Source organism: Budorcas taxicolor, chromosome X (genome assembly GCF_023091745.1).
Source record: "Budorcas taxicolor isolate Tak-1 chromosome X, Takin1.1, whole genome shotgun sequence".
Lineage (NCBI taxonomy): Eukaryota > Metazoa > Chordata > Mammalia > Artiodactyla > Bovidae > Budorcas > Budorcas taxicolor.
The window spans coordinates 21,416,304-21,444,160 of NC_068935.1; the positions used below are offsets into that span (position 1 = coordinate 21,416,304).

Consider the following 27,857-nt stretch of genomic DNA (forward strand, 5'->3'; position numbering starts at 1 on the left):
TCAGCAGAGCAGGGTTTGTGAGAAAATCTGAGCTGAACTTGGAAGAGGAAGGAGATTGTGACTGCAGAAGAAAGTTCTCTGTAAGGCCAAGGAACCCTTTCTGTATAGAGCTTAGAGCACAGTGAATGCTGAGTGTCATGGGCAAGAGACTTAATAGGATTAGAAAGATAGAATGGATTTCAGGGAAAATACCTGAATGAGGATGTTGTAAAAGAGAAAGACGTAAATAGATGCAAGGGTCTTCAGACCATCAAAGTAGTCATCATTGTTCCCTAGCCATCTTTATTTTTATTTGTTGTTGTTGAGGTGATAAGTCATGTCTGATTCTTTGTGACCCTGCCAGGCTCCTCTCTCCTTGGGGTTCTGCAGGCAAGAATACTGGAGTGGGTTGCAATTTCCTTCTCCAGGGGATCTTCCTGTAACACGGATCAAACCCATGTCTCCTGCACTGGCAGGTGGGTTCTTTACCACTGAGCCACCTGTCAGTGGGCTCACAGGGCTTCCTGTCACTTCACTTATCTACACTTCAATTTTCATATCTGTAAAGCAGGTGATATCATTGAGATATAATTGATTTGTAACATTACATGCATTTCAGGTATACAACATTATGATTCAATATATAATATGTGTCAATCTGACCATCTTGATGCAATGCTGAATAGGTAAACTTGAGTGACCTTGCACTTAGTAGGCTAAGAAAATATTCCCTAGGGGAGAAAAAAAAAAAAGCTTAATTTGGGAAATTTTCCCTAATTCTCATTTGCAAAGTAGACTAGAGAGGTTTTCTCTGGAAGAACTTCTAAGGAAAATCATGGTGCCATTTGTAAGCCATGACTAAATTATCTGTTTCTATGAGCCATAGACAGGCATCTGCCATATCCCTCTGCCTTCCAACATGACCTGACTTCAGCCACCTCCAACAGATAGATAAATATTTTCTGTTTGGGAATACTCTTCTTCATTTAGAAATGTCCACCATTTTTGTGAAGAAATCACAACAAAGAACCCTTACTAGATTAGTTCCAAGGCTACTTACATCTTAAATACCTCCCTAATGTTCTACTTAAAATTTTTACCCCAGGAAAAATGAGACCTCGTGGGGGCTGAGTCACAGCAAAAACAAGCAAAACTTCAGTTATCAATTCCTGTCTTTGAAGATAAGGAAAAGGAATGTTTTCCTTTGAATACAGTGGAGGAGATACGTCAAACATCACCCAGGAGCAAACTTAGCCCTTACGGGCTACTTAAATGAAAAGGTAAACAGGAATCCATGGATTTTTTCCATGAGATGTGGTTTTAAGCCCTGACATGTGCTAGAGGTGATCTAGCCTGAGATACTGGAAGCCATTTCATGGCCTCTACCTCTGCAATTCCGCCAGGTACAAGGCTCCCAGGTTACACTCGCTGTCACATGTCCTGCCTCCTTGAGCCACAGCAACTCAGAATTTCCCAATAACTAGACTGTGTGAGACAACCAGTTGGATGAGGACTAAAAAATTAACTATAATTGATGAGCTCATGTGAGATATCTCTGACTACTAGATGCCATCATTCAATTCTAGCCCAATATTCAGAGCTTCTTCTTTAAATTGTAAATCTACATGTTTTGGAGCAGGGCCCTGGAAAATGACAAAAAATCTCTGGAACAAATGCCCAGAAAAGCCTCAGAAGTCTGAAGCCAGAAATATATTTCAGGCAACTGTTTCACTGAGGGCTGCTCAGTGGGAACTACAGATTAATATCATCTCCATACATGTATGTTATTTCCATGATTAACAGCTAGTTACCACTGAGCCCTCAGACCTGAAAACCAAGATGGCTGCAGAGTCTTTATCCCCAGTTTGTCTCCAACTAGATGGGCATCCTTCCTGGAGAGGCAGTGGGCTGTATATATACCCTAATCTCAAAGCAGTCTGGACAAGCTTCCCATAGTCTGTTGAAAAAGAGTGGCCCAATGAGTAAAGCAATTATTTTTTTTTAATTAAAAGATGCAGAGGTTTACTAAATCTGAACAAGCGCCCACATTCTCTTTTTGGGAGTGGAACCAAGGGATGATTCAGATGGGGAGACAGGCAGCAGGGTCTAGGGAATAAAGAGTCATGAGATCCCAGTTTTATTCCTGGCTCTGTTAAGAATTGCCATGTGACTACCAGGAAGCTACTTCTCAGTGGGTCTCTCAGTTTTCCCTTCTCTAAAAGAACACAGTCTTAACCCTGTCCTGTAATTTACTCTGTGATCTCCTTGCAAAAAGGGAATGGAAGGGACTATATGAATGTGGTGAAGGGCTAGCTAGAAGGAGTGCTAAGCTCCTAAGACCTGGACACCAGGCACGTACAAGTATCCTTCATTTTCAATAAAGAAACTTGGCAGTATTTCTGATCTAGACAACTGATGAAGCAGAATATTAGCCTGACTTGATGCAACCTGAAGTTTAATGATTAAACAATTCAGGTTAAAGGACATCATAGGTTAGACGGCACCATCTATTAGAAAAGTTATGAGCCCATATTGCAGCTCCAACAAGCATGTTAACACCCACAAAATAATTCAAAGGGTATTTATAAGTCAGAAGATTTTTAAGAACTAGAACATTCTTACTGAGGGAGAGGAAGCAGGCAATGAATGAAAGTAGGAGAGGCACCTCACCTATAATAGCCAGAATGGGTAAGGCTTTGAAACTGAACACTTTCTTTTTTAATCTCAAGTTTCTAAAGATTCCAACTTCTTATAACGGAGGCTATTTTTTTCCTACTAATTCCAATTTCAGAATAGACAATCAGTGATATATATATACACACATATATATTTGTATATGTATTTTGTGTATATATACATACACATACATGTGTATGTATATATACACAAAATACAAATATGTAAACATATATCTACACACATATATAGATATATATGTATATCTATCTATCTATACCTATAGATACAAAAATATATACAAAATCTGTCATTAGCTTAATTTAAGGCAAGGTTAGCTATCAATACATAGTCAGAATTTGGAGAGGGATGGTAGTTAGTTTATTATATAAATGAGCAAATGAAAATCACTCCTTGACCTTGGTAACTTTCAATTCTGGAGCAAAAGGAAGGAACTCGAAGAGAAGAGACAAAAAATCCAAGTCCAGTCACATCAGTACAGTTATAACTAGAAGTAGCAGATAGCATCTTCCTGTCAGGGGATGATGCAGCTGCCAGTTTGCCAAAATGGGAGACCCCCCCAACCCAGGGCCATCAGTTTCTAGCTCTTCTACCCTCAGGCTCACATGCCACCTGAGGAAACTACACATACCTCTTCTTCCAGCTTTACCACCTTGGCCTGGGCATTGCTCAGGGCCTGGTCTCGGATTTCGATGTGTCGCCTTTGGTCCTCATTGGTAGAACGAGCAGTGGCCAGCTCCGCTTCCAGTTTCTCCTTCTCACGCTGGCTCTCCTTATCTATCAGGACATGAAATATCAATACTGCCATCCCGGAGCTGGCTCAAAACCTTACCTGAGCAAAACTGATAGTCATACCCATTCCTGGACATTTAAGTGTTGTAACACCCAGTAACAAGAAGCAGGACGCCGACATCTGGACTCTTACCACTGGTTCTACCACTAAATTGCTGTGTCAATTTAGAAGTCACTTAACAATGGTGGTTTGTGCAGAAGCAATGAGGAAACAGATGTCAAAAGTATTGTGAAAAATATTATACAAAGGTGAACACAAAAACACATACAGACACACATATATCAGAAGAACAGGTAGGCTTGTCTCCTCCATTTTATTTCTTCAAACAGTCTTGTATTGGCCAATGAGCCATTGAGCCTCCACAAAGTTTCCCCATCATTTCCTCAATAGACAGTCTATTAAATCAATTAAAAAATCGATATTAAATTGATCAGAAAAAAATGGTATTTCATAAAAATGCATAAAACTGGCAATGTCACCCTTTATTCACTAACATAGTTATCAAACTGAGGTCAATCTGAGATGACACTGTAGGTACAGATGACCATGACACATGTGGTTATGCCCCATGCCCTTCTAGGTCCCTCCGCTCTTAACTCTGACAGACCTCACACAAAAACTCAAATGAGCAGTTTTGATGCTCAGTGGCAGGAAGAGTGCCCTTCCTCTCAAGACATGCATACTTAAGTCTTTAGGAGAGACTTTATCTGGCTACACCACAAGGCATGGCATGTGGGCTCTTAGTTCCCTGACCAGGGATCAAACCTGCATCCCCTGCCTTGGAAGCTCAGAGTCTTAACCACTGGACTGCCAGGAAAGTCCCTGTAGGAGAGACTTTAATAGGGCAACCTACCTTCCTTCCCACCTTGACTTTACATACCTGTTCAGATGTACCTTGGGAAGAAATAAATATTTGTTGAATACTTCTTGCATACCAAGTATTGTACTAACTTAATCCTCAGAACAACCATGCACGGCAGGTGTTGTATTATTCTCTTCTCCATTGTGCATATGAGAAAACAGAGTCTCTGAGAGCTTGAGTACCTTGTACTATGTCCCACACCCTTAAGGCCAGGTTGTTCTGAGCTCTTTGTACTGTACCAGACAGCCTTCTTCTAGGATTAGGTTGGTCTGGCCTGTCTAGGGGGCCTTTTCAAGAGTATTTTCTTGGCTCCTGCCACACTTCCAACCATGTAGCACTCTGCAGATGCCCAAAGGCAAAAGAAATGACAGAGCCACACAAGTCATGCCCTCTTCCCTACCTACTAGGCTCCTTCCAGAACCATTTGACAGTCTTGGACACTGCTGCTAATACAGTTTGATCTACTAAATGACCACATTTGAGAAACCAGCAGCAGAACTCTCAGGACACCTGAAATATCATCTCCACACAGGGAGTTTGTGAAGTCAAAGATCCAGGGCCAAGAACCCATACATTCTCTGTGTTTTAAACTGGGAGGCCACCACCATCTCCACCAGCAAAGTAGCCTCCAAGGGACACCACAAAAGCAACTTCACAACAACTTACACTAAGCACTGATGACACCAGAAAAGCAACATTCCTTCCTCTAAGGCAAACTGACAAAAGAACAGGAAGCTCAGGGAAATGAGGAAGGAAAAAAAAAGCTCCAGTTCTAAAGCCAAAGCACAAGAGAGCAACCCAGGAAGGGAGGGGGATATTGTAAGTGAAGATCAAACAAACTGGTAAAAGCTGACTGAAAGCCGCATGGAGTGACTTGAAAGGGTCATGTGGAGGCCCAACAAAGATGCGGCCCAGTGGATCCCCACGAAGCACTTCTCCAGCTGAGAACGGCACTGGTGGAGGCCGAGGGTAGCGGCCACCAAGCCTTGGGCATCTGCAGAAGTCAGAGGAGATCATCTATTTCCTCCCGACTTGTCTCGCCTTATGGACTCAATCCACTGTGTAGTTTTTTACTGCTGTTTTTACTGTGGCAGTTGGAAAGAATGAAACATTGTCTAGCTGGGTGGAGTCCATTAGGGACCCGATAATGAAAAAGATTAATTCATTGTCCTGGTCCTAGGAGTATTTCCAGACAAAGGAAACACTATTAGGATGAAGACATAGCTCTGCCCTCCCGCACAACCTCCAACTCCACACTAAAGTCACTAGTTGAGGCCTTAGCCATGGTCTCCCTCTAGTTCCCCTTGCAATCCTCCAATATGGAATCATATGATATAAAAAGGATGTTGACGGGAGCCCCAGGTACAGGTTAGGTATTCTAAGTACTTGTCTCAGTCCTACGTGGTAATCTCATCTCTTCCAGAACCAGCAGATGCAGCCTTCAATGATAAGTCCCTTCAATATGAAGGGATCTCAAGTTTACCAAGGTCCTTTTCAGCTAGCTATGACAAAAAGCCAGAATTCCAAGGGGCTTCTCTGTTTTAATACAGAAGGAGTTATGTTGATGTGACTCGATGTTGTGGCAAGCAGCCTTCGTGGCCAGAAGGAAAAAAACAATCTCTCAACTTGATGCTTAAACAGGAAAAAGAATCCTTATATGACATTCACTCTTACTGGCTGTTTTAGGAGGCTATATAGAACTGCATAACCTTTTCATACACCTCACTCCCACTCGTACATGAATACCTGCTGCTGAAGCTTTCAGACTTACTTTTTGCAAAGAGCTGAGAGATGGTTTTTCTGGTGTCTTCTGACCCCTCATATTCCTTCTCTGCAAGCTGCTTGTTGGCCGTCTCCAGACGCTCTGTGGAATTTGGAGACAATCAACAGGGCCCTGAGGACAAACTTCCAAGCACAAGCTATTTGCCCTCTAAATACTGATCTTGAGCAAAACAAGCCTGTCTCTTCTTATTACACAAGAAGGGGTGACACAGACAAAGGTTTGCAAACGTGGATCCCAAAACAACACTAGACCATGACTGGAAAGTAGGAGGCAAGTACTTTAACACTTTCACTCCTCACTGATAAACCTAAGTCCAAATTTCTAGATTCCATCCAAGAAATCTGTCCCTGAATATATGATATTTTTCATTCACTGGGGAAAAAGAGCACCAGAGTTCTTATAAAATGTTTAAATTTAAATCTTTATAAAATCTTTAAAGCCGGAAAGGAAGACAAGTAGCATAGACTATGGGGGCAGGCCAACTGGGTCCAGGAGACCTGAGAGGAATACCGTCTGATTTACACATCAGTTCATCCCCCTTTAATTAAGAAAGCTTAGAACCAGACACGACTGTAGTCACAAAAACCTAGCCTGTCTATGCTCTGTAACTTGCTGACCATCCCAGTGGACTGGACAAGACCTAGAAGCCTCACCATGTGTTCCTTAGCTTAGCCCTTCCCTTCACCATCCTTTTTTTAAAATTGAAGTATAGTTTACAATGTTGTGTTAATTTCTGCTATACAGCAAAGTGATTCTGAGATATATCTATATCTATATACACATTCTTTTTTATATTCTTTTCACTGAAGTTTATCAAAGGTATTTTTTTTTGTTGACTGCTAGAGGTACTGGTAGGCTCTGACATCCCTTTCTATCATAGGATATTGAATATAATTCTCTGTGCTATACAGTAGGACCTTGTTGTTTACAGTAGGACCTTGTTGTTCCCTTCAACCTCTTGACTGATGCCTTTCAGTGATTCTCTCACCTCTCAGATCCCTGTTGAAGTCATGCATTCTCCGAATCTCGCCCTCAAGCTTGTTTCTCATAGCTTTCTCCAGGGCCTCTCTTTTGGAGGATGACTTGACAAGGTTCTCATATGCCTCTGAGACTCGCTGGATTTCTGTCTCCACCTGAACAACAAAAATGAAAGACAGTGATGATGGTAGGAAGCGGATGGGGGAAGAAGATCTGAAAACATATATGCAAATCCTTAATGACAACTTCTCCCAGGGATTTATGGATGGCCAGGAGGCAATCATAACACAGTCAGATAAGAAAAGTTTACTGAAAAAATTTCTAAGTTCAACCTCAAGCTCAGTAATTAACTCACCAGTCCCCAAGATTTCCTTAGGTTAAAAACAAATATGTTTATCTGTCTTCAGAGAAGGTTGTAGGAGAGGATAAATTTCATAAGTATAGTTACAAATGATTTTCCTTTCCTTTCTTAATTTAGAAAACAATAATAATGTATATAGTTACTGCAAAGCATTCAAAGGGTTTTTATATGTTTATTTCGATCCGGGCTGATATTGGCCTACACAAGATACCTCTCCCCCATTTTAGGAAAGAGAAGACTGAGATGGCCTTTTACTAGAAGGCAGAGGCAGAGATGAAAACTAAAAACCCTAAGACTTAGCCTCATTAGTTAGTTCAGTTCAATTTAACAAACATTTACCAGGGGCCAAAAATTACTGGAACTCTTTAAAGCACTGTGGGGTGTGTAAATATGAATAAGGACATTACAGCTGCCCTCAAGAAGCTTTCAATCTAATCAAGTAAAAGAATACCAGGAGAGATATGTTATTAAGAAAAGTTGGAGTAGTGTTATAAATTATAGGGGAGAAAGAGGTTGTTCCTGTTTGGGGGTGAAGGGAGAGGAGAATTTCAGGGAGGAGGTGGTATTTACAGTCAGATCCTGAAAGCTGGGTTAAATTTCAATGAGCAGAGGTGAGGGGAAGGGTATTCTATTCTAAGTGAGTGAATGCATTCCCAGAATGACCAGTAGTCTAATTTGGCTGGACACTGTGGGGTACACAGGGAGAAGCTGGTAAGATCTGGCTGCAAAGATAGATTGGAGTCAGATCATAAAAGGGCTTTAATGCCAGGCATTTGGACTTTATCCCATAGTCAATGGGACACCGTAACAGATTTTTTAACAGAAATTCATGATTAGAGTTGTGTTTTATGACACTCCAGCAAATCTTGTAAAAGGTAAACACACACATACACACACAATGTATACATACACACACAACCTCAAAGAGAAAGGATCCCGCCCTGAATCAGCCCGAATTGGGAAGAAAATAAGAAATCTGACTCTAGAGTCTCTCTGGAACCAGCAGAGCTTCACTGTACATGTCACAACCACAGAGATATTTGCATATGATTTGTATAAGACAAGTAAACCCCATTGCCTATTAAGTAATTTTCAAGTTAAATCTGACTCCTGCAACCATTCTGCATTCCTTCTCAGCTTTTCACTATCCTCCTTAACAAAGCTCAGGCTACTTTAGGGGGAGAAATATTAGCACCCCTCCCCCCGCCCAGTGGGAGACTCAGGGAAAGGTGGGGTTACCAAACAACTCTGATTGCACCTGCCCCAGCTCCAGCATGATGCCTGAGGCGGGACTGCCTGCAAACAAATGAAGCTTACATCACAGAAAAGAGCAGACTTGAGAGTGTTTTTTTCCTTGCAGATGGTACCAAGATAGCAGCACAGAAGGTGAAAACTGGTGAATGGCATTTAGAGACAAGATCTGCAAGGCCTGAGCCCAATAAAGCTTTTGCATGAAATTCAAGTGCTTGGTAGAGAAAATAAACATTTCTATTTGAAAGAGCAGGCTTGGTGCTGGTCCGCTCTGGGCTGTCTTCAGAGTACAAGGTTTTCTAGTGCCCCACGGAGTGCCACACCTGGAATGCAGTCCCCTTTGTTTATGTTTTTATGGAAGTATATTTGGTGTACAGTACTGTAGAAGTTATAGGTGTACAATATAGTGATTCCCTATTTTTAAAGGTTATACTCCACTTATATAAAATATGGGCTATATTCCTCATGAAGTGAAAGTTGCTCAGTCCAGTCTGATTCTTTGTGACCCCCTGGACTGTACAGTCCATGGAATTCTCCAGGCCAGAATACTGGAGTGGGTAGCCGTTCCCTCCTCCAGGGAATCTTCCCAACCCAGGGATCGAACCCAGATCTCCCACACTGCAGGTGGATTATTAACCATCTGAGCCATCAGGGAAGCTCAAGAATACTAGAGTGGGTAGCCTAACCCTTCTCCAGTGATCTTCCCAACCCAGGAATTGAATGGGGTCTCCTGCATTGCAGGTGGATTATTTACAAGCTGAGCTACCAGGGAAGCTGGCGTTGTGTAATGTATCCTTATAGCTTATTTTATACCTAATAGTTTGTGCCTCTTACTCCCCTCCCCCTATGTTGCTCCTCCCTCTTTCCCTCTCCCCACTGGTTATCACTAGTTTGTTCTCTGTATCTTTGAGTCTGCTTCCTTTTTGTTATATTCACTAGTTTGATGTATTTTTTTGATTCCTCATATAAGTGATATCATTTAGTATTTTTTTCCTGACTTATTTCACTTATCATAATACCCTCCAGGTCCATCCATGTTGTTGCAAATGGCAGAATTTCATTCTCTTTATGCCTGAGCAGTATTCCAGTATTTATCTGTTGATGGACACTTAGGTTGCTTCCATATCTTGGCTATCGTACACAGTGCTGTTATGAACACTGGGGTGCATGCATCTTCTTGAATTAGTGTTTTGTTTTGTTTTTTCAGATACACATCCAGGAATGGAACTGCTGAGTCATATGATAGTTCTATTTTTAGGTTTTTGGGAAACCTCCATACTGTTTTCCATAGTGGCTACATCAATTTACCTTCCCTTCCTACTGGCAGTGTATAAGGGTTCCTTTTATTCCGCATCCTCATGGAAGGCAGCCCCTTTACTCAAGTTGTTCAGAGTACTATTTCAAGACATTGTACCAATCCTTTCCCAATACCATTTGTAGATACTTCCCCCACTAAAAGGGCAAGCTGTACATCTGTCAACAGGAAAAGGAGACACAGAAGGGCATATCCATCGGTTTGGTCTGTGGTGGGAGGTGAGGGGAGAGAGAGGATGGTGGTGGGTTTCCAGGTTGATTCTATCTACTTATTCCCCTCATGAGCCTCAGGCCTTCTTATTTTTCCCAGCACCAGCTGACATCTACCTTATTCCCCTCATTTGTCCTCTTCTAACCCACCTGTGCCTCTAAACCACTGCAGCGTTGGGTCAGCTTTCACTTCTCCCAGCACTCAAGCTGTCCCAATTGCACTTGGTTGAGGCATCTTTCCCCATATTGGAGAACAAAACAACCCAGACTCTGTTCTGCTCCACCTCCCTGCCACCCATCTTCCCCTTCATTAAAAAAAAAAAATTCACTATCCTCTAGAAAAGAGAGTCTGTAGAAGATCTGGGTTCACCCTTTATTTACTACATCAAAGATGGGGCCAGGGCCACCACAAAGAAGAGTTTAGGGAGCATTGTCAACTGTTAAACCTAATCAGCCGAACTGGACCAGTCTGCTTATAGTGTGTGAGTACCAATGTGATGGAACAGGGGCAGGTATGAGAGAAGAGAGAAAATTTTAAATTGGGGGCAAAGCCAGTAAGAAACATTTCTCACTCAACAACCCCCATCCATCCAGACTTGGGAACATTAGGCACGGTAAAGGCATTTTTTTGTTCCATAAAAATACTTAGCTGATAATAAGCCCTCCTCTCCTTTAGGACTCAGATCTGGTGTTTACACAGTGTTAGCTTCATTCAGGCCCCTGAAATTTCCACTGTTGGGTGTCTCCTGAGGACAGAGTTACTGAACAATACCAGGCAACCTCCCTTCCCTCCTCCACCTTCATCCTCACATCCCTGAGCAGTCTGCATTGTCTGGGAGATCAAACCAAAGGAGCTCCACAAGGACAGAAGTTGCAAAGAGGCTGCCAAAGGCAGAACCCTATTCACCACCAGCCACAGGAAGCTAAGAGCTAAGGTTCCTAGCTTAGGGCACTCAAGACCTAAAGTCCCAGCTGCAAAAGACTCAGGAGGGGCCCAGGGAAGAATGTGAACTTGGGACATACACTCCTTTTGCTACTTCCTTAGCCTTGGGCTGTCACATGTCACCCATCTGTGGTGTGCTAAACCCCTCCTGCCCCCCACACACACCAGAGGAGAGCAGATGTTTCATTTGAGCTGAGGGAAGGACCAACACAAGAAGGGGGGAAAGTAAAGGGCATTGAAAAAGTTACAATGAAAACTACCACTTGGAAAAGTACTCTAGGCCCTTTCCAGAACAAGGCAGGTCAGGATTTAACTTCAATGATGAGATTTTTCTGGGAACTATGGATTTATAGTTAAGATTCAAATTCAGTATTTTGTATTTGGGAAAATGTAATCAAAAGGAAAAGTCTTTATGCTAGCAGGTACTTCTCCAAAAGAGCCCTCTCCAGTGTTCTTGACCTTCTGAAGCAGTTTCCCTGCCTTTTGTAATTCTCAAACACTCAGTTAAGCTTTCTTGGGGGCTATGGTTTCTGTGAAATGTTACTTCTAGAGAGGCAGAAGGTTTTTCTAAAGTTTGCTCCATCTAACCTTCAGATATAAGAATCCTGAAGACCCACCCATATGTCATACAGGGGCCCACAAGTGGACACTTTTATATCAATATTAAACAAATAAGATTTCGAAAAGACTCAAATAGCCGCATACGGAGGTCTCACCTTCTGCAGTCTCGCCACCTTCTCATAGCATCCTTCCAACTCCTGCCGCAAGTTCCGGTTCTCATCTGAGAGAATCTCAACCATCTGCTGGGCTCTGGAAACAATGGCAAAAGGGTCGGCTGGCATTGGCTGATATGAAGCAGACGACTGCTGAGCTCGTGGCATAGCGGAATAGCCTTCTCCTGGCTGCTGCTGCTGCTGGTGATGGTGGTGATGGTGTGACTGTGGCTGCTGTTGACTCAGGCCAGGCTGGGGGAGACGGTAATGATCCCCCTGGTGAGCCTGGTTAGGAAGGAAATGCTGCTGTGGCCTAGGCAGGTGAGCCGAGTGGTCTCCTTGGCTGGGGACCAAGGGGTGTTGGGCAGGAGACAATCTAGCAGATGGTGGAGACTGCAGCAAGGGCAAGGAACCCCCAGATGTGAGGGAAGAAGTAGGGCTGTGAGGCTGAGCGTTCCGGGCTGACAAAGGCAATGAGATGTCCTGTGTTGGCCTGGAAAACACGGAGGGTGTACTCAGGTTAAGCTCCCAGTTGAAGGCACAAGAAAGGGAGATGTGGAGGCTCCTGGGCCCCCAGAACAGGTGCAAAATGAGGAGCAGGCAGGGTTGGACTACAAGGTCTCTCCCAAGACCTCTCCAGTCCCTTCCACACCTGGCCTCCTCTCAATACCTGACCCACAGAGGTGTGATCCTATGGAGGACAGATCAGATGATCTCAAAGGTTGCTTTGTGAAAATCAAAGTAATGCATCCTTATACACTTGTTTCTCAAGTCTAAGCATTTCAAATGCGTCTTTGACAACGTAATTGTCACCTCATGATTTTAAACTAAGCTTTTTCTGGCATTCTGTATATGGCCCTGCACACAGAAAGAGTCACAGAAAGTTCGTTCCACTTGCCCAGAAGGAAAGAGCAAACCGTCATCAAATCCACCCCTCATCTTGTTATCTGCAACTCTCTTGGATAATTCATATAGTCAGAAAAAACTACCTGAGGATATACAGGTACTTACTAAATTAGAGACACCAAATAATTATTGTTGATGAGAGTTGTTAATAACTGAATGATGCTTTTTAGCAGCAATAATTCCAAGAGTTGGAAGGGATTATAAGTAACACTATCATACAATTTTGATGTACTGAATCACAAAATGTAAGGACTGGAAAGGCCTTAAATAAATTATGTAGTCCAACTCTGTCAGTGGACAGAGGGGGAAACTGAGGTCCAGAGAGGAGAAGTATTCTGCCAAATATTATAGAGTGAGTTAGAAGCAGTGCCAGGGTAGAAGAAGCTAAGTGCCATTTTCAGGTTCTTTCCACTACTATTAAATAAAATGCACTGATTTGTAGTGATGTTCAGATTCCCAATCTATTACTTATAGAAAGTTCCAGAAAGAGAACTTTGGCACATGGTTTAATGTGACTTTTCCATTTTGGTACCTAATACTGGACTATGAGCCATTAATGGAAAGTGTATGCAAATTGATCATTTCCACCATTGCCACAACCAGGAAGAATATCTGTCAGTATACACCAAACACACACAAAAAATGTTCACCTCCCTGCTCCTGCCCAGTTAACCTAATATACTCCCACATCTAGTGGATGCCTGTCCTACAGTTGTTATTTCTCAATCCAGGGAAGACAGATGGCTAAGAGCACAGGATTTGGATCCCAACAGAGTTTGGAGACCTTTCCTACTGCTTACTAGCTGTGTAACCTTGCTCAAGTTACTTCATCTGCATGAGCCTATTTTGTTCCCGAGGTCACAAAAGAATTACTAAAATACTGGGCTCTTCTCAGTGTTGAATTACAAACAGTCTCATATCTACCTCCCAATGAGAATGGTTGACCCTGTTAGTGATTTTACTTATGGGATATCCACTTAATCTTTGCACTAAATTGCATAAAATTTGTGGTGAAACTGGGACAAATCATCAGGAGCAATTAACTTTTAACTGGCATTCCTGATGCTAAAGCACATTCCCTCCCACACATAACTCCAGTTATCATTACTGTTTATTTATCTATCACTACAAGAGATCCTCACTATGACGGATTTTTACCACTACAAAACCATTCCAAACACTTGCTCACACATACCCAATAACCCAGATGTTCACCAGAGTCCTCAAACCTATTCAAGTTGAAGGTTGTTGCTCAGCCCCATCAGTGCCTCTGGTGTACCCACATTCTTCCAATTTCACATATCTGTCACTATAAATAATTGCTGAATACTGAAGTGGGCAAACTACTTGTGGACAGAAGAGTTTACATGGTTTTCATGGTGACGACTGGAAAGTTGCTACCCTACATAACCCTTACGTCTGAGAGTTCAAAGCACTTACGCAATCAGAAGCATGGGAGCTGTTTATAAACTTATGTGGGGGGAGTCTGTCTCCATTTTTCATACTGTGGATCTTTAGTTTCCTCAGAGGTTAAATGGACTATGTACTCTCCTTCCACTTTGAGTAAGAGCTATTATAAATTGGGTTGGCCAAAAAGTTCATTTGAGTTTTTCAAAACATCTTACAGAAAAGCCTGAATGAACTTTTTGGCCAACCCGAGTTAAACTATGGCATCCTGGGATCTGTTAGGGCTTATGTCTCAGGCAGAAAAGAGGGGCTGAAATTTCATGTTCTCTAATCCAGTCCTCAAATTTTAAGGGGAAAATGACAATATTAACGTTCATCCTCATTGCCAGGATGTGTAAACCCAAGGCCTGGGAGGTGTTCTCTTTTAAAGACTGAACGCCCAGCTATGAACTGGGCTTCCTCCCCTCAGCTCCCCTGGGTCCTACCAGCAACCTAGACCTCTCTGTCAAACAGACCAGCCACTGACCTCTCTCCCACCTGTAGACCGAAAGGCCTCCCCATGCCCTGGACAGAACATGGCCTTGCAGGGGCCTTGTGGAAGGGGTGACCACACGTGCCTGGAAGGAGGCTCCAGAGTTGGATAAGCCCAGGTTGGCAGTGGCCATGACCACGACTGTGGGCTGTGCCTAGAGATAAATGGAGAAGAGGCAGCTGCCCTTCACATTTCCCAGGCTGGAAAAGGAAGCAGATTTCCGTGCACCGTGATGTTGGGAAAACTGAGGCAGTCCAACCCTGGCAGGTTTGCAAACACGAAGCAAGGCTTGGGCAGTCGTAAAGGAAGAGAAAGCCCTCCAGCCAACGAACTCCATCTGGATCTCAGCATCCGCCCACCATGAAAAAGCAGGACAGTATTAATGCTTGTGTGAATTCCCCCCTGAGAAAAGGGGACTGAGGAACGACGGGTGTGGGAGAGAGCTGGGGGAAATGTCAGAGGAAGCAAACCGACACTGAAGATAGAGTAATTGTAATAATGGTAATAAGGGTGTCAGCTGGGTGAGTGACACTCTCCCCAGCTCCTTCCACTGACATATTAACCAGGAACAACAAGGCGCGTGTAGACAACAGAATCACATGAACCCATGGAAGCCCTGACCTGCCTCCCTGCCCCTTCCCTCCCTTTGTCCTTCTCCTTCCTAAGACAACCTGGGCCTCCGGTTCTCTGTGGAAAAGGGACCTGAGAGACATGCGGGACAGAAGCCAGGGACCAAAATCAGCATCTCCCCGAAGCCAGGGAAAATTCCCACCCAGAGACAGCTTGTGAGGATACAAACGGAAAGCAATCGAGCTGACACTGCAACTTATACCCTGCCCCCCACTGACTGGAGCCCCTACTCTTCCCAGACACATGTCACCCCAACCCCCCACCCCAGCCCCCAATGCACGCAAGACAGTCCTAGCCTACACGTATGCATGCTCCCCCATACACCCTCTCACCAGATCAGGTGCCAACAGCCTGGAACCCAATTTATTCTCCCCACAGAAACTGCCTTTCCCAGGCTCTGTGATGGTCACTCTCTGAAGCCTGGAGAGAGCTGCAAATTCCTGATTGTTTCTCTTGCACAACCAACTCTGCTCTAAGCTACAGAGTTAGGTCACCCTTAGATTCCACTAAACAAGGATTTCAAGAAACCTCAGATCTGGGCACGATGTCAACAACTGAAAGGAGGTGGCTGCTTTACAAACAGAAAGGATTTGATTTTTAAAAGCAGTTGATAAATGCATAAACCCCGGCTGCAGAAAAGGCTCAGCACTTAGACAAAGATTCAACAAACTTTTAATTCTTCAGATGGCCTGGCCTTGTTTCCCATCTGGAGTTCAGGGCATTCAGGATATTTATTTTTTAAGTGGGGAGGAGGGCATAGGGAAAATGAAGTAATAAAAAAGACTGTTTATAACATTGTGTTCATCTTAACAGCAAATCTCTAGCATTTCACAGCACCTCTGAAAAAGAAAATGGCAACCCACTCCAGTACTCTTGCCTGGAAAATCCCATGGATGGAGGAGCCTGGTGGGCTACAGTCCATGGGGTCGCAAAGAGTCGGAAACAACTGAGCGTCTTCACTTCACTTCTGAAGGTCAACAAAGGTTTTTTTGGACAACAATTTGCTCAAAGAGCTTGCTCTGAATCTTGATCTGTAATTTGTGGATTAAGAACTAAGTATTTTGTCTTCTAATTGTTTGGTACTAGCAGCAGTTACTTGGAAAGGTGCTCACAAACTGTCTAGCTAGTTGGTTTAAAGGAAATAAAGGAGGAAAAACGTGCGTCCACCTAAAATGGTACACTTATGGAAAGCCATTCAAGGTCCTCCCCTTGGCAGGCATTCGTCAACATGTGCCACACCCTCACCTCAGGCTCTGCAAAAATTTTATTGCCAGTTTGTCTGCTGCAGACCCAAAACTCACAAAGAGCATCTTCTGATTAGGACTGTTTTAGGCTTGACTTTTCATTGAGCATGGGCTTTCCAGGTAACTCAGTGGTAAGGAATCTGCCTGCAATGCAGGAGGTGCAGGTTCGATCCCTGGGTAAGAGGGATCCTCTGGAGAAGGGAATGGCAACCCCCCAGTATTCTTGCCTGGAGAATTCCATGGACAGAGGAGTCTGGCGGGCTATAGTCCATGGAATTGCAAAGAGTCGGACACAACTGAGCATGCAGGCACATTCATTGAGCATATCAAGCACCCTATTTCTCTCCCATAGAGGGGGGAAAAAAAACAAACCACCAATTCTCTCCCATAGAGAAAAAAAACACAAAACTATTTCCTCAAACCTGTGTGTTAAAATACTGCTCAAGAGAAGATAATCAGCGTGGGCTCTACTGCTTTGGGGAGCAGAGCAAGAGATCCATAGATAACATAGGAGGGAGGAGAAAATACAAATCTCTTCCGGTTAAATATATGCAACTAAGTTTCTCTGGCGGTTTAATCAGTATGGAGGAAAAAAAAAAAAAACCCTCTTTGGGCTCCTTAGTATTTATTTAGGCAGATCAAAGGGCTTTTCCATCTAGCTTCAAACACTGTGGGAGTCATTTCAGATCGCAAACAATACTCCTGAATGAGTTCTGAAAATAGCTTTCCTGGGAAGGCGGGCCATGTGCTAAGCGGGTCTTGGATTCTGCTCCACACCCCAGCCAACACATTCCCCTCCCACAAGGCAATACACACACATCCCATCCACATACAGGAGTCCCCCCAGACTCTTCCATGCTGATGAGAAGAGAAAAACAAAATCCCCCCGCTTCACTGACATGTTGCTGGCTTGCATGGGTCTCCACTAAGCTAAGCAGTCCAATGGACCAACCCCTCCCCGGGTCTTTCACTGGGCAGATGGGAATCAGATTCTTGCTCATTTAAACCAAAAGGGCCCTGTCCCTTACCCCATTTCCTGTTCCAAGCCACTTATCAGAAGTTAGGCTCCTGCCCTTTGAAAGCTGCACAGCAGAGGTTGAAAAGGGTTAGGAAATCAACCTGAGTTAAGGAAAAAAAAAAATCCTAAACTAGCAAAGTTAGGGGTGGAGCCCAAAGTGAATTGCCTCTGGCTAAAAAACAGGACCTGAAGGTGAAAAAAGTAAAATACCAGGAAATGCCAGGTGCATTCTCTTACCTTCACCCTACTCCACCCCTTGACTGCCTTCTTTCTCTCCTGAGTCACCCACTATACTTCAAGCCAAGAGACTCTTTCCCAAATGAGTAAGAGGGGACAGGAGACAAAAAGTTAGACATCAAAGAGATCATAGGCCTCGTCTGGGGGCTGCCTATGGAAAAAAGCCACCCATAATTACCCATGGTAATCAGGCAGGAATACCACATATAACTGACATCATTTTTGTCCAGCCCTGAAACCTTCCCTCTGTAACCCATATGCTGAAATACTCCTGACTGGAGACATGGCCCCAGTAGGAACAATGAACAGAATCAAGGAATCATAAGGTCTAGTTGATACAGCAATAAGTCAATAGGCCCCTGAATAATTCAGAACTATATTTAGGGATTAATGAATATTCAGAACAGTCCTCCTGAACTAATGGCAAGTTGTACAGAAGCCATGGGAATATTTTTTTTTCTTCTGCATTTTAGCGTTTGACCAAAACTTCTATACAATATGAGGTGAATTTAACTTAGATGTTTAAAAACATCACCTGCAACTACTAAACTCACTACAGAAGAAAGATTAAGCAGCCCAGACTTCGTGAACTGCAAGGAAGTACAAGGCTAGTCACATGCTGAACCTGCACATACAGAGTTCTCCCAACAATAATATCCAGATGCTTGTTTAGTGTCTGAGCGAATCATGGTAATTCTGCAGAAAGATTTGTTTGCAGAAATTAGTGAAAATAATTTTGTGGAAGAGAATAAATGAAAGTGATAGGATATTCCAGACTCAGGTGCAAGATAATTTACTTGCCCTCAAAGGAGGGCTTAATAACACACAAGAAGAGGAACACTGCCTCTTTCTTCAGTCTCCCAGGAGACTGGACAGTGAAATGCTACTGAAATCAAGACTTGTGCTCCTGTTCAGCCACTAGGCAGTTGAGGCCATGCTCAACTATAAAGTCAAGGGTATGTTAATTACAGGACTAATGATGTCTGAAGAAGGGTACACGTTCAGGTTGGCAGGACATTTACTAATCCGAGGGTCAGCCATGCATTGCAGAGTTTGTTACACCAAATGCCTGCCCATTACTTCCCTTAAGGTTCCCGACACACAGCAGAAGCTGGTTGGGGATAAGGTCAGGGAATGACAGAAAGGGAACTGTCTTACCTGGCTGCTCCATACTCAGGGGGATGCTGATACCTCATCAGTTGCCCCTCTGTTCTCCCTGGCTGGTTCAGACGATGCTCACTATAGTAGTGCCCTGGCTCTTGGGGCTTGCACACTACAGATTGGGGTGGCATGCCCTTGAAGGGATACTCTGGTGGGGGGCCTCGATGTTCCATGCCCTTCAGGCTATGCTGGCTGGGAGGTGGCCCTTGGGCCTTGTAGAAATCACTGGAACTTGTGGGATTCTTGTACAGGTCATTGGGTTGTGGTGGGGAGAGGGGAGCGCTGGTAACAGGCGGATGGGCCTTAACTCCACTGGTAGCCAGTGACATCTGCATGAGTCGTTCACTCAGGGAGCGAACGTGTCCTTGCTTAAGATCTCTGAGTCCTTCATCCTGATGCATCTTTCCAGGATTGAGCCGCTGAACTGATGGGCGTCCCTCAGTCCTCATCTTCTGGTTGGTCACTCCAGTGACATAGAAGGCAGCTCCGACACTGGCATGCTGTTGGCCCCGAAAATACTGGGATTGGACCTTGGCTTCCTCATAGGTCGGGAGTTCTTCATTATTCTGCATCCGAGGAGACAGCTGTTTCTCCATGATGATGTTTTCTGACTGGATTTCCTGCCCCTGAGGTTCCTGTCGGGCAGCATGAGCCACAAGCTGTTGGTGGTGGTCTTGGGGACTCAGCACATCATTCTGAGGGCCTGGGTTCCCACTGGCACTGGGGAAAGGAGGGCCGTTCCCTGTGGCTTGCTGGTGTATGGCAAGCAGGTTGCGATTCTCATTGGGATTGCCATAGCGAAGCTGCTCTTGTAGTAGACGCTGCAACACCGTGGTTCCTCCACTTGGCTGTTCATCAGAATTTCTCATCTCTATTGCTGGTGGTGCCTTGTGAAGAGAGAGAGAAATTGGGCACCTGGGCTGCCCTTGACCTGGGAAGGGGAAACAGGAAGCTTAACACCCAGTTGATGGATAAATCAGTCCTCTAAAGGGGGAGAAAATGAGTATTTGGGGGGGTGAGGATTTCTCTGCAGAGATCAAGTAGAGAACTGAATCTAGAATTAACCAGTTAATTTGTTGACCACTTTTGGCTCTAGCATTAACATGAGGAGGAACTTGGAGGCATACGAGCCCTCTGTTTCCTCTTTTACTTTTAGCCTGGGTTAAGTATTCACTCTTAACTCCTAAAAGGACTGGGGAAACCTGAAGCAGTCAAGTGAGGTTGTCAGAGAGTGCAATTTTCCTAGGCCCTTATCAAGTTCATCTCTCTGTATTCTATTGAAATGAAAAATTCAACTCCTAAGGTTGTGGCAGCAGGGGCAGGAAATTACCCCATAGGCAGGATCTGTAAAACAGTTCAGCATGTGGAGGGAGCTACAAAATGTCAAATGATAACTAAGATAAATAAAAAGTGATGAGAGAGCTTGGTTGTACCAGATAGAAATGATCTCTGCTTGATGCAAATCTTTTTCTCTGATCTCATAAAACCCTGAAACATTTTTTTTTTTTAAATCCTTTTTTGTATTGTCCATTTTGGATGCTCCTTGGCTTAATAAGAGAAGAGCTTGGGATAACCGTTATTGACAAAGTTTCTCTTTCAGCCATCCAGGAATAGTCATTGAGCATTTGTTGTTGTTGTTGTTGGGTACGAGGAGTTTAAAGGGGAAGCCCTCTTTCATTTGAAGTGTGCCACTGACAGTAGTATAGTATCCACAAATTCATTAGAAGCTCATTAAATCTTTGGACAGAATCTGTCTGTCATGTTAAGTCCTGCAATTTGATACTAAGCTTTAGTAGTGAAAACTTTCACCCCAAGGATCTTAAGTAGTGTTGGAGAATGGACATGATGTCACGCCAAGTCACAGGTAGGTCAACCTGAGCCTCAGGTTCCTAGCGGAGAACTTTGGACTCCTGGCTTCCAGGTCCTGATTTCTATGACATGAAATAGTTTCCAGTGTCTCTGGAAACATGATCCCCTTTGCCTTCAATCTTACAGGGACTGACCCAGAAGATGTGTGTGGTAGCTGGAGAAAGGTCGTCCCCCTTCCTTTTCAACTTTTCTGATTACTGCTACCTGGTTTCTAATTGTTCTATCGAACAGTTTGACTCCACAGTTAACCTTCCAGAGGCCCCCTTTAAATCCCATTCATCAGATTCTTGGGGGAAGCATATACCAAGGGGCTGAGCAACCTGCCCTTAAGTCCCCTTTCACTCCCTGCTAATGACCCTCAGGGATTCCTGTATTTCAACTGTCAGACTGATATTTTCTATTAGGCTGACAAGTATAACATAAATCTCTCTTGGTGCCTTAAACTGGAAAGATGATTACCAAATTACTTCTCCTCTGTCAAAAGAAAAATAGAAATGGGAGTGTGTATGGTTAAAACAACACCACTGAGCAACCCCTCCTGCAAGGCAGGGAGATCCAGACCGTGAGCTGCCCCAGACTCTAGAGAGTACACCACCCCCTCCCACCCCACACCCACCCCACCCCGTACACACACAGGTTCACACACACACACTGGCACCCACACACACTGATGGTCCATACCTATTTCTGCTTTCTTTCAGGCTTAAAGCCTTGCTCAGGATAGGGAATTCTTGCTTATGAGCAGCTCCAGAAACCGCAACAGTAGATTCCCTCTGCCCTAACACTCAGGTTCAGGGTAAGCGTCGCCAAGAGTCCAACCACTGGTCACTCTGAAATGGTCAGGAGGGGGAGGGGGAGAAACAAAAATGTCGTTTCTATTTTGCCACTAATGGCCAACAGTTAACCAAACCAGTTCTTTGAAGGGGATGACTTCGCCTCCCGCTTTTTTTTTATTTTTTTGCCTTTTATGTGAGTGGCAGAGTCCATTTCCACAAGGACAAAAGGCAATCTCAGTCTGGTGGCTGTATTCAGGAGGCCAGCCAGTCTCCTGGAGATAGAAATGTGCAAGATGGCTCTGTCATAGCCTCACAGCCCTCAGGAGCTATTGCTCCCATTCTGAGTTGGAATGGTAGTTTAGGCACTAAGTCGTGTCTGACTCTTGCAACACCATGGACTGTAGCCCACAGGCTTCTCTGTCCATAGGATTTTCCAGGCAAGAATACTGGAGTGGGTTGCTATTTCCTTCTCCAGGGGATCTTCCCAACCCAGGGATCGAATCCAGGTCTCCTGCATTGCAGGCAGATTCTTTACCGGCTGAGCAACCATGGAGTTGGAATGGTAGGTGATGACAAAAGCTGTAACTGCCATCACCTTGAGAGTGCAATCTTTAAACTGCTATCAATGGCAGGGGAGGTAAGTGGGGCTCATTGGCCCACATCCCAGAAGGGAAAGCAGTCATCAGAAAGTAGATTTTAGTAAAAAAAAGAACACTTGGTGAAGCTCCCGATTAACAGCTACAGGCTCAGAGGGCCAGAAGAAAATCCCAACTTCTTGTCAACCAAGCCATTAAGTATTTGTTGCATCCTGGCTATTCCAGATATTTGCCAGCCTCACGCTAGACACAATGAGGGATAGAAATGACACATAATATATAGTTCCTGCCCTCACAGAGCTTACAATCTGATCAACAGTCCATCCATTCTTACTAGAGCAGCAAAAGTGATGGCCCTTCTCCACACACAGCAGCAACTCTTCTCTGAGAAGATGGCTCCACTTGCTTTCTCAGTGCCCCAGTGTCTCCACGCAAGGAAACTACTAGACTCACATTATAGAGACTAGATGCAAATGCCCACCAGATACGGATTTGAGAGCCCTCACTTCAAATGACTCCTTTGACCCTCAGCAAAAAGCCCTGCAGGTCCAACCAAAATGGTTATGAAACTGAGGGGTTGAGGTGAGAGGCACATGATCTACATTCCTATTTTCTGCCCTGGACTAGCCATGACTCACTCATATCACTTAAAGGAAAGCCTTTAATCTGCACCAGGGACGCCATTTGAGGAGCAAAGCAATGCAAAGGAAGCACACCCGCGCCCCTGTGCTTTGGGAGCATGTCCAAAACATCCAAGTTGGAAAAAAAAAAATCTACAAAACCGCACGGTGATTAATTTAACATTATTTCCTTGCAATGTTGCCAAAAATAAAGAGAACAGATATAGAGTGAACAAACACGGATATTTGTCTTTCCATCTTGTCCAATATATAATGACAATCAAAAAGCAAAATTATGCAAGGTAATTGTTTTAGGGTGTCTCCCCTAATTTCAAAAGCAGAGGAACAACTTTTAATTGGAATCAATGCTGGACTGCTAACAGAGCAATGGTAAAGAACTGCTGTGTTTCTATTGCCCAACTTTGAACAAAACAGTTGTCTTTTTTTTTTTTTTCAAACGAAACACACAGAAAACAGGGTTTTAAACTTGAGCCCCTGGTGAGAAACCACCACGACTCTTTTCCAGGACTATTTAGATTCTTCATGCTGATTTTGCCTGGCTTGCTCCTAACACCCAGTTCCTCACCAAGAAAACTTATCCAACATCTTGCTCTCTTCCTTCAATTTTGTCCCTTCTCCTCCATATCCTTTTCAAAACCCAAATCACTTTGTGTCAACTAGACAGACTGTCCCTTCCCAGCACCCCGCCCCCTGGCCTTTTTGTTTCTGTTTAAAAGAGGAAAAGAAATCAGTCTAAGAAAAAAGCTTTGCTGATTCCTTTCCAGTTTACCGATTTTTTTCCCCTACAAAACTTATATTCATCTACATGTTCAGAGTCACATAAGAAGGAAAACACTACTCCATTTTTTTATTAGAGAAAAGATAGGAAGATTCCTTGTCTCATGCGCAAGAACTAAAATAGTGTGAACTTTGCAACCTTTTATCTGCCCTCAGCTTTAATCATGCCACTGCCAGGGGTCTGATATCATCTTCAATCAATAAAATAACCTTGTTTCTCCTGTACAAATAGACTGTCCCTGAGGATATTTGATAGGGGAGGAAAGGATTTCTGTGGTTCTCTCTTTAAAAATGCAATTTGAATCTATATATTCAACTCTTTTGTAACAACAACAGGGCAGCAAGGCCAAGCTAAGTTCTCACTGCATTTGCAGTCATCGGCCACTCCCAGTGTACCTGAGAGAGTGAGCCAAAATGAAACCACCAAGGTGTTTCCCAAGCTAAGTCCCAGAAAATCAACGTGGCCAGGACACACCAAATTCCAACCCTTCACATAAATTTTGAAATCTGCCTATAAGATCTTCTTTCTATCCCTTCTACCTCCTCCTCCAATTCTGCCCTCATCCCTCACTCTACCAACCAGGATGAAGAAGCTGAGTCTAGGGAACCTGTTTCTCTGCTAAATCTTGGTCAACTTGTTTCATACCATTTTACTTCCAGCTAAGTGGAAGGAAGCCAGTTCAAAGTTTTCCCCATATCTGTGTGCATGGATTTGTGCATAACACACACACAGACACACAACCTCCCACATAAAGATGCCACACAAGCCATTGAATTCTCTCATGTCCTCTCACATTGGTCCATATTGTGGCCTGAAGTGTTCTAGAAAATGCCTTTCCCAAGGGTCTTGAAATGCAAGCTACTAATTTGCTTCCTTTGGCAGGTAAGAAACAATGGTCCCTTTGCAGGTTATCCCTAAAACTTTCAGTGGGTAATGGGCAGGCAGTATAAATATCATGATTAAGAGCCTGGGTCCAGAATCACACTGCCCAAATCCAAATCCTCGATCTATGGTTTACCAACTGACCTCACCCATGTCTCTCAGTCTCCCCAAGTCTCAATTTCATCATCTGCAAAATAGGGCTAACGGTGCTCATACCTCATATGGTTGTTATAAAGATTAAGGGAAGTAATCTATGTAAAGTGCTAAGCCCAGAGCCCAGTACATTGTAAAGGCTCAATAAAAGTTAGCTATTACTATTACTATTTCAAACTGGTCTTTTTCTAGCATAGTACAGTTATTTTATGAAGAAAGTTTTTTTTTTTAAACCTTTTATTTACAACTCAAATCTTCTATGTCCACACCCTTAAATAAGTGAAGGCCAGAACTAGAAAGACTCTTGGAAGACCATCTGGAAGTCTAACCCTCTCTTTCTAAAGATGAAGATGTCAGAGCTTAAAAGTGATCAGAGCCAGGGCCAGAATGCAGGTTTTATTATTCCTAGGGTAACAGCACTTCCACTACAATATATGGGCTTCCCAGGTGGTGCTAGTGGTAAAGAACCTGCCTGCCAATGCAGGAGACACTAAGAGAGGCTTGATCCCGGGTCAGGAAGATCCCCTGGAGAAGGAAGTGGCAACCCACTCCAGGATTCTTGCCCGGAGAATCCCTTGGACAGAGGAGCCTGGCGGGCTACAGTCCATAGGGTCACAAAGAGTTGGACATGACTGAAGTGACTTAGCATGCACATTCGCACTACAATATATTATGTAGTATATTAGCTTGTACATTGAAGATTCTTAATAAATATTCATTAAATTGAATTGACTCTGGTTTTAAGAGATTATAAATCTGGCTTAATGCTACCATCAATTTTCCAAGTCCACTGGAAGTAAAATGTTAACTGGAGGAGGGAAAATTCAAAGACATAAGAGGGATATGTTTAGCCAGAGGTATGGCAGAAGGACCTGGCAAAATCTCTCCTCTTTAGGCCATGATATGCAGGTAGGTTGGAGAGTAATAGGAATCTCCACTGATCAATATTTCCAGGTCTCTGTTTCAGGTCTTGTCAACATCGTACCAACTTGGTACTTACTGTGGCTTAAGTCTAGCACTAGTTTAAGAACAGGTTATGAGTTGGGCCCACCTCTTTGCTCCTATCTCTACTTCTATCTAGATTAGGTTGGAAAATTATTTTAAGAATCACAGTGGGTCCTTGGCATTTCCAAATCTTAGGATCAGTGTCAGTTAACTGTTTCTCAAATGGTAACTCAAGGCATGGTCAATTTGGTAGCAGTTTTACTCTTCTGGATTCTAAAACAATCAACTTGAACAAGATAATAGTCAACAAAGGTGATTAACCCTAAAGAGTACATGAGCAGTGAAACACTAACAAGGAGAATCCTGATGCTACCACCCTCCACTCCCCTCCACACAGACCCATTCCAAGGGAGGAATAGATCACACCATCACATCCCATTTCTTCTTGCCTCAGAAAAAGTATAAGCAGTCCATGGAATCAGATTGAGCATAAACTGAGAAAAGGTTAAGAATATACCTGAAACTTGCCAACTTTACCAATCTCCTGTTTTCAGTGGCATACTACCCATTTTTATTTTACAAGTATAATAATATAAGCACAATATGCAAATACTGATAACAAAGAGAAAAAAAAAACCACTCATAATCCCAGCACCTCAGCCCAAGCATTGTTAGCATTATAAAATATTATCTGTAGTTTATTTCTATGTGTTTTTGTATTTTTCACAAAGCAATGAAATATTAACATAGGTATCATTTTGGCTCCTCCATTCCACTTAATCATAAGCACTTTTTCTATGTTGTGGCATAGACTTCTTAACAAACAATTCAATGTCCATTAAATGAGTGCACCAAGATTCCCTAATCCATTCTCCAATTATTAAGAGATTTAAATTGCTTTTTCACTTTCTGCTAAATAATGTGACAAGATTATCTTTGTGATTTAGCCTTTTTTCAATATTTTGGATTGTTCCCTAATAATAGAGTCCCAGAAGTGAAATTAATGGGTCAAGGAACATGAATGTTTTCAGACAACTCACCAAAAAAAATTAATAAAACTAACAAAACACCAAAGCCCCATGAAATCTCTCCTTCATTTAATGAAAAGTTCTTCTGCTCCCATTTTTCCACCAGGGCAGAGCAGGACTCCTGGGAGGGAAAGAAGCCAGTGTAGTATCCTAGTGGCTTGCGAAATGGCAGAGTAGAATGTGGGTTCCCCTGTGAATCCAGCTTGCACGCACTTGCCCCAAATTGCCACTCAGCCAAGAAGCTAATTAGTAAAAGCATCAGGTGGGTGAGAACAGGTTCATGGCCTGTAATGGCTTATATCATGTTTCATTTTTGCCCTTGGAAAGATCTGACAGCTCAAAAACATTCAGTTCCAGCGACCCAACATGGTACATTCTGAGAAATAAATCTGTTAATTTTCAGAACCAATCTTCAATGTATTTTAAAGGCTATTTTGCTATATAGAAATAAGTGCACATGACCAATGAGCCTGTGTGTGTATCTCTATTTTCAACCACAGTTTTGAGGCACATTTAAGGTCAGTCTTGTTTAATATTATATGAGTAAGTGGCACCTGTCTTACATGGTCAATGTGTTATAGACGGAGGTTTATTTGCAGATCCAACCATAAAAGTCATCCAGTCTTAAGACAGAGGAGGCAACAGGGCAGAGATGCCCGTGGCTTAGCAAAAGCAGACACAACAAGCATTTCTTTCTGGGCTGCTCAGTCAGAGCTTTCAGAAGACGGCAGTTCCTCTCTCTCCATCTTCTCCTTGAAGAATTTTCCCAATCCAACTCCATCTTCCCCTTGCCCCCAACTCTGCTCAATGTGGAAAATTAATTCTCTCTTCTCAGTCTCCTCGCTGGACTTTGGACACATCTCTATTACAATACTTATTGCACCATATTTTCCACAAACATTTATTGAGCACTTACTATAGCCAGCTTCCCCCCAGCTCAGCTGGTAAAGAATCTACCTGCAATGCAGAGACCTGGTTTCGATCCCTGGGTTGGGAAATCCCTTGGAGAAGGGAAGGGTTACCCACTCCAGTATCATGGCCTGGGGAATTCCATGGAATGTATAGTCCATGGAGTCGCAAAGAGTCGGGCACAACTGAGAAACTTTCACTTTCTTTCACTTTACTATAGCCAGGCACTGAATAGGCCCTGCTGCTGCTAAGTCACGTCAG

General features: G+C 43.4%; 1 protein-coding gene across 1 annotated transcript in view; it reads right to left on the minus strand.

Moving 5' to 3' along the window:
- The window catches only part of AMOT (angiomotin), a 64,379-nt gene that overhangs the window by 27,119 nt on the left and 9,403 nt on the right, over positions 1 to 27,857 (minus strand). Inside the window, exons 3-8 of the mRNA XM_052662801.1 lie at positions 21,570 to 21,718; positions 19,017 to 19,950; positions 11,888 to 12,377; positions 7,103 to 7,247; positions 6,103 to 6,195; positions 3,308 to 3,453 (exon numbers count right to left, since the gene is read on the minus strand). Coding sequence (XP_052518761.1) covers positions 3,308 to 3,453; positions 6,103 to 6,195; positions 7,103 to 7,247; positions 11,888 to 12,377; positions 19,017 to 19,888 — 1,746 coding nt within the window. The 5' untranslated portion in view covers positions 19,889 to 19,950; positions 21,570 to 21,718. The remainder of the gene's footprint in view (positions 1 to 3,307; positions 3,454 to 6,102; positions 6,196 to 7,102; positions 7,248 to 11,887; positions 12,378 to 19,016; positions 19,951 to 21,569; positions 21,719 to 27,857) is intronic.